This window comes from Penaeus monodon, chromosome 13 (genome assembly GCF_015228065.2).
Source record: "Penaeus monodon isolate SGIC_2016 chromosome 13, NSTDA_Pmon_1, whole genome shotgun sequence".
Lineage (NCBI taxonomy): Eukaryota > Metazoa > Arthropoda > Malacostraca > Decapoda > Penaeidae > Penaeus > Penaeus monodon.
This window is the reverse complement of record NC_051398.1, coordinates 9,148,961-9,156,460: the sequence shown is the minus strand read 5'-3', so window position 1 is coordinate 9,156,460 and position 7,500 is coordinate 9,148,961. Positions and strand designations below refer to the sequence as shown.

Here is a 7,500-nt window from a genome sequence, read left to right as displayed (position 1 = left end):
AAATAAAAAGATTTTTTTTTTTATTTACTCAGAAGTACTTCAATTATTCATTCATTTGGCATTCTTTTCTGCTTCTAAATAATTTCAAATGTCATTAAATAATGATAACATTTATGAACACTGAAGGCCAATTATATAAATAAATAATCTGGACAACCCCTCTCACTTTCGTATTCAGCATGAGTGTGTGTATGTGTGTATATACATACATACATACATATGTGTATGTGATTATATATATATATATATATATATATATATATATATATATATATATATATATATATATATATATATATATATATATATATATATATGTACACACACACGTACACGTACATGCACGCACGCAAGCACGCACGCACGCACGCACGCACGCACGCACACAGGTGGGTGAGTGAGAGAGTGATTGTGTGTGTGTGTGACTGCACACATCCCTTTTCATAAGGGTATAATCTTTGTATAATTGGAAAGTTTCTGAGAAAAAGTGATAGTTTCTAAAATGGATAAAGAAACAGAAATATCTGCAATTAAAGATTTTTCAAAGCCCTTGTATAATAATAGTAATCTAATTCCAACGACATTAATATCAAATGGGTAAAGTACTCAAGTATTAAATGCTTTCCTCTACACAGCCTCACATTGACCCAGTGCTGACGGGCATGACACTTACGTACATGCCATGCCCACTGTGGGTTTATTTTGTTAATTGTTTTACACATAGATGGCTACACTTGTAATAAGTCACCAATGAGCCAATTACGAGTACTGCCTGTCTCCCCCGTTCACCATTTTCCTTGATTTATGAAAATATTTAACGTTATTTTATTTTGCTGTTACTGCCATTTATAACATTATAGTAATTATAATGTCTTCCTATAATGTCTATAATAAAAATAACACCATCGATACTCATAGCATTAGCAAAATATATGTTTTTTCCACTACTTCAAGGAAACGTGAAGTCAGGTAAGGTCACAAGGTCTACTAATTGACTCCTTTGTGGCTAAGCACTTGCAGAACCATCTATGTGCAGAGACATTTCACAAAACATAAAAAATGAGCACAGCATTTTTCCCAGCTGCATTGGGTTAAAAATCCTGTTTTATCATCAAGAACCATATAATTGTGTAAAATCTGATTTTCACTACATAAAACAAAAAACACAAATATCCATGTTTCAACACAAGAAACACATATTAGTGACCATGATAACAGGAATATATATATGAATGCCACTTATTTGTCTGTTATGAAGTTCCCTCATGAAATACTTCAGAGAACATCACTTAAAAAATATATTATCATTTTCTCCTCAACAACAAGGACACCTTTCTCTCCAACCACGCAAAACCCTTTAAATATCACAGCAGCATAATCTTCACATTACAGGCATCCCTTCAAACTTTAGAGGATGAACAGAGAATTACACATTCCATAACACAGATACCCATCCATGCAGGCACATGAATACAATACATGATTCACACACATATATATATACATACACATACAAGTGCAAACACATATTCATATCATTACATAACTCATAAACACAATTACACAGGCCACTATGAAATGCACAACTAAATCAAAGAAAAATAATTTAAAAACGAATATATGTCCATGACCACCTTGAAAATGACCTATAAAGTGAAAAATTATTAGGCACAGAAGTTGCAGACAAATATGAAAGTAGGATGAAAAGTGGGAGAAAGTCATGGGAGAACAGAGGCAGTGTAGAGCAGGAAGGAAAGGGGGGGGGGGAGGAGGAGGAGGAGGAGGAGGAGGAGGAGGGGGAGGAGGAGGAGGAGGAGGAGGAGGAGGAGGAGGAGGAGGGGTGAAGGAAAGGTGGAGGTGGAGGTGGAGGAGGAGGGGTAAAGGAAAGGTGGGGGGTAGGTGGAGGTGGAGGTGGAGGTGGAGGTGGAGGTGGAGGTGGAGGTGGAGGAGGAGGAGGAGGAGGAGGAGGAGGAGGAGGAGGAGGAGGAGGGGGATGCAAAGAAGGATTACGAAAAAAATGAAAAAAAATATGGCAAGAATGAAAAAAAGGAAAAAGAATATGGCAAGGATGAACAAAAGGCAATAAAGACAGGAGAACATGAAGAAAACAAGTACTGTTCATAGGAACATCAACATTGTGCATGTTGTAAAATATGGCACACAATATCCCTAGACTTTTTCACATCTGGTAAACAAACAAATTGCTACAACAGTGGTTCCCAACTGGTGGTTTTAAACACAAATGGTTAGTAGACAGGTTGTGAAGTCTTGGGGGAAAATAGTGTAGGTCAATTTGCTAGCCATTCATCAATGTTCAGTGCAAGAGTATACTATCTAGATGTCTTCAAGTTATATCATATTTTAAAAAGGCAAATAAAACTAGCTAACAAACTAAACAAATAACACACACACACACACACACAAACACACACACATTTTCTCTCTCTGCCTAAAATATGTTGCTAGAAAAAATATAAACAGAATGGCTGATCTCTGGGGGGTTGTAGATGTGTTACAAAAAGTTACATAAAAAAAAAAAAAAAAAAAAAGGGAACCACTGACTTGGAGCAATAGTAATGGATTGGCATTCATTTTTATTCAACCTATTAGGTGAGTGACAATCACCAAGCTGGAATCCCATGGTCTGAGTGAAATATATATACAATAAATCCAAACCCAAACTTGTGAAGGTTAAGTGGAAAAGTAAGAGTACCGAAGATCACTTATTAACTATTTCCTCACAGCCTACACTATAAACCCCTCCTCTGTTTCTTACAAATTATATTTTCATCTCAAGAGATTTATTAACTTAGATTTAAAAAAATACTATCTGAAGGGTATTCTTACATGAAAATACCTATCCACATTATACCTGAGAATCTAAGAGACAAACACAAAATCAGTACTTACTTGCTGCTGTAGGACTGGTGATGTTCTCTATTCTTCTTTGTTGTGGTGGGGGTGTCCTTCGTTCTGGATAAGTCCTCGTCTTCTCTGCATAAGTCTTTGGCGATATCCTAGTCTCTGTCACAGTTTTAGCTAAAGGTCTACTACAAGATGCATCAACTGCCATTGGTTTAGGTGTTGGTTTAATTCCCTGTACATCCACTGCACCTCCCAATGATGGTGGTGGTGGTGGTGGTGGTGGTGCTGCTGCTGTCTGCTGACCCTGAACTGGTCCTGGTCGAGCTATATGCCTAATGGTTACACTTTCGGAAGCTAATTTAATCTTTATTGGTGGAACTGCCTTGCCGGTGGGTGTTTCCTCTGTCACTTCTTCTTCTTCTGATGGATAGCTGAAGGCTTCTCTTGCCCTCTTTAGCACATCCTTAATCTGTGCCAGGTTCATATTATCATCTTCCCTAAGTAGAGCACTGACAACAGAATTCACCCTCAGCTGCTTCTGCTTTTGGAGCTTCAGTTGCATTCTTATTGCTTTGTTCTTTTGCTTTACAGATAGTGGCAGTGTTGGCCTTCCCCTCTTCCTTACTGGCTGAGCAGGAACTGGTTCTACATTACTAGTTTCCTGATTCTCAGACAGGTCCTTGAATTCTTCTGCTGTATCTAGTTCATAAGGGTCTCCAAGGGGGGATTCTTGGTTATCTAAACGTGGTTTCTTAGACTCTGGAGGTTGCATAGATCTAGTTGAGGTATTGCTTACAGTGCTGGCTCCACTAAGCTTTCTTTTCCTCCCATCAGCCTGCACATCTAAGGCAGCTTTAGAGGACTTGTTTCCTTTTACACTCTTGGCGCTACTGGCTTGGGAAATATCACTGGCAGCATCATCTTGATGAGGCTGTCTTCGGGAATAAGGTTCTAGACTTGTTAATAGGTTAAGGACTCCTTCATCCATATACAAAGTGTCCAGCTCACTTCTTTGCTTCTTTTTCTTTGTTGTAGGGGAAAAGAAGGCCTCTAAAACATCTAATTCTGGTGAGGAAGACAGCATGGGTTCCGATGGCCTTTTTGGACGAAGCTTGTGCACGCTGGACTCGCTTGGTGATCCCTCTGGTGCTGTAATTGATTCTTCGCCCATACTCTTAAGCATATTTTGGACTCCTTCATCCTGAAGAAGCTGTTTCAATATCCTGGGTACTTTCTCCTTTGACTTTGAATTTGAGGCACTAGTTTCTGGTGATATCGAGGTAGTTGAAGGACTTACTCCTACTACATCTTGTGATGTAATACTTCCATTTTGCTTTGGTATAATACTACACTCTTGGGCTTGTTCAGCAGATATGTTTTCTTCTTGATTAACCACCAACACCTCAGGATTTTCCGGGACACTTTCATCTTTGCTAGTATCTTTCTGTACTGTGTCCTCTGTCACTTTTACAATAGTTAAATTCTCCTGAACATCTGACATAATTTGTACTTCAGATTCTGGCTGCTTTTCCGGCAAGTTGTTATTCTCCTTCAGTAAATTCTCTCTCTTTATTTCAACATCATCCTGTAGGATAAGCTGTTCCTCCTTTTGAGCTTCTGCAGGTGTTTCATCCTGTAACAGCTTAACCTCTTCTATGGTCTTGTTGTTTTTGTCTTCTTCAACTACAGGAACATCTTGTTCTGTGTCTTTATTTACTTGTTCTGTCTCTTTAATTACTTGTTCTGTCTCTATATTTACTTGTTCTGTCTCTTTATCTACTTGTTCTGTATCTTTATTTACTTGTGATTCTGTAACTACCTGTAACTCAGTAGGTTTTTCTATCACATTTTGCACATGGTTCTCTTCTACTGCTTCACTGCCTTCCTTCACATTTACATTAACTACATTTTCTTCCTCAGCTGCCTCTTGCCTTTTTATTTCAACTTCAACCTCTGCTTTTCTTTCTACAACTGGTGATTCATTTGGCTCAATGTGTAGTGTTTCAACTTCCATCACAGGCTTCTGCTTCTTGGCTGAAGTTAGCTCAGGAGGCTTTACTTGTGGCGTCTGCGTGTTCTTGGGAGACTTCGCTTTCTTTGAAGGACCTGCCACTTTCTTCTTTGCAGGACTACTCTTTTCACTTGCTTTTGGTGTCACTGTACCCTTTGATCCTGTGCTACTCTTCTTTGTCTGTGTTTTTGGTGCCTTTTTACTCTTCCCAACAGGCAATGGAGTTTTATTATTTGCGTTGTTTTCTCTCTCTACCCCAACTTCCAGACCTGATTCCTGAACACTAGCTTTGGGGCCTGAACTTCCCTTTTTCACTTGTGTCTTTGAAACTTTTTTGGCTTTCTCAACTGGAACTTCACTCTTGTCTTTGCAATTTTCCTGCTCAGTTAAATTTTCTGATTCTGCAACCCCTAGCCCCTCCCTTACCATTTGTCCATCAGCTACATCTCCTGTATTATTTTCCTGTTTGGTAGGAACTTCAACAATGTTCCCACTTTCTTTCACGCTATTTGCTGATTTTGAGTCATTGTTAGAAGCATTAGCAGTCACAGATTCAGCTTCTGAGGGCACTTCTTGATTTATGACTTTTTGAACACCTTTCACCAACTTTGTACTTTGAATGCTTTCTTGCAATTGTGGTGTTTGATTGCTCATAGAGGCACTTGTGTTATCATCTCCCTTTTCCTGTCCTGCCACAATTGAGGCAGTCTGCTTTTTCCCTGTACTGGATTTTGACTTTTTGGCATCAGTAACTGAAGGAACAGGTGCAAGATCTTTCGCTTGACTACTGTCTTCAGTACTTTCATCTGATAATCTTGCTTGGTTTTTACTTGCTGGGGATGAATCTTTGGTATCTTCAGTATCAGTGCCCCCTGGAAGAACTATTCCCTTTTTCAATTTCTTTGCAGGTGAAGTCTTCTTTCCACGCAGAGCAGGTTTGGATGCAGAAACAACAGTCTGTGGCTCACCATTCATGCTATTATGGACATCTACAACCACAGTTGATAATTTTTTACTAGACTTTCCTGAAGAACTACCACTCTCCACACTTTTAACAGACCCATATTTTCTCTTGGGTGGTCGTCCCCTACCTCTTCTGTTTGGAGTATCTGTTTCATATGAATTTTCAAGCTCTGGCAACTCACTATCTACTGTGCTATCTGCAGACTTGGGTTCAATTTCTTCCTCTTTTACTGACACTTCTAAGTTCTCTTCAATTACCTTTTCATCAGCTGTAACCTCTGTATTTTGATATGACTCAAGTTCTGTATTTCCTTCTGTCTTTTCCTCTATTGCTTCTGTACACTTTTCTTCAGCATCAGATGAGGATACATTGAAAGATATGGATTCTTCCTCTTCAGATGGTCCATTCTGCACAAGGGTATGTCCATTCATAATACTTCTTGGTTCAGACTCTGACCTCTCAGCGCCTTTGCCACTAGGCTTCTTGCCTCCACCTCTTGTGTTTGCTTTCCTGCTTCTTGCATTATCTAAGGACTTCGACCTAGCAGAAGGAGGGGAAAGCAATCTCGCAGCTACTGCTATGAGAGGACATTTGGTTCCTGGTTCGGTCTTTGGCTGAGATAAAACAGGTGTTGAAGTGGGAATTGATACAGGTGTGATGGGGGATGAAGCAGGAATAGGTGTCCGGTCATCTGCTTTCTTTGGACTATCACCATTCTCCACTTTCCTAACTTCCCTTAGTCCCTTTGTGAGAGACCTTACTGGGAAGAAAGGCTTTTTTAGAGTGGCAGACAGTGGTTGGTCTGGGGTGATTGGTGTTACCGGTGGACTAGTTGTGGCTGGTGTATTAACAATAACCGGACTATTCGTCGCTGAACTGTCTGGAGTATTTACAGTTCCCTTTTGTCCCCCTTTAGACGCAACCCCCTTTGGTGTGGCACTTCTACGGTTTACACCCTTGCCGTTTGACTCCTTCAGCGTTGACCCTTTTGGTGTCGTGTTCTTCGGGGTGTTTCCCTTTGGACTTGAACCTTTTTGTGCATTAACAGATTTCCTAGTCCGCCCAGATTTTCTTTTCTGATTTGTTTCTACCGTTTCAGTTTGATTGTCAGTTTTACCATTAGCAATGGGTTCACCAACATTTTCTGTACCCTGTAAGAATTGTTGTTTCATGCTTTCCAAAACATTGCTTCTCCCTACCACACTCAGTGGCGGAGACACTACTTCGACTTTCATGTTGGTCTCACTTTTGTTGTTGTTGTTGTTATTTACAATGCTCGAGTCATTTTCACTGTTCTCAACACCTTTCGATCTGCGGCCCTTCTTTTTGGCTTCTGCCGCTTTCTCTTGCTCTTCCTGCTTCTTGCGTGCACGGTACTCAATCCAGCGTATCTTCCGCCCGTCTACCTTGGTCACCTTGCGCACTTTAATGGCCTCCTCCAACTCCTGCAGCTGACTGAGGGCAATCTCTTTCTCTTGGTCCAGATTCTTAGGCTCCACCTTGAGACCTTCACCCCCCGCAGGTGACTCAGATCTTGTGGTCACAGCCAGCTTGGTGCCTGTGGGTGTAGAGACGGGTAAATTCACGGTTACTCTCACAGTGGAACGAACGTCCTTTTTGCCGGTAGCAGGTGAATCCTTGGCAGTGCTTTGTGCAGAAT

The 7,500-nt window shown here is 40.4% G+C and overlaps 1 protein-coding gene across 3 annotated transcripts in view; it reads right to left on the bottom strand.

Annotated features, from left to right (window-relative positions):
* LOC119580100 (mucin-17-like) overlaps window positions 1-7,500 on the bottom strand; it is a 41,718-nt gene that overhangs the window by 23,246 nt on the left and 10,972 nt on the right. For 2 of the 3 annotated variants that reach the window (XM_037928024.1, XM_037928025.1), the window contains one exon: window positions 2,911-7,398. In XM_037928024.1, coding sequence (XP_037783952.1) covers window positions 2,911-7,398 — 4,488 coding nt within the window. Of the gene's footprint in view, window positions 1-2,910 lie in introns of all 3 variants that reach the window. The other variant, XM_037928023.1, reaches the window with a different exon arrangement.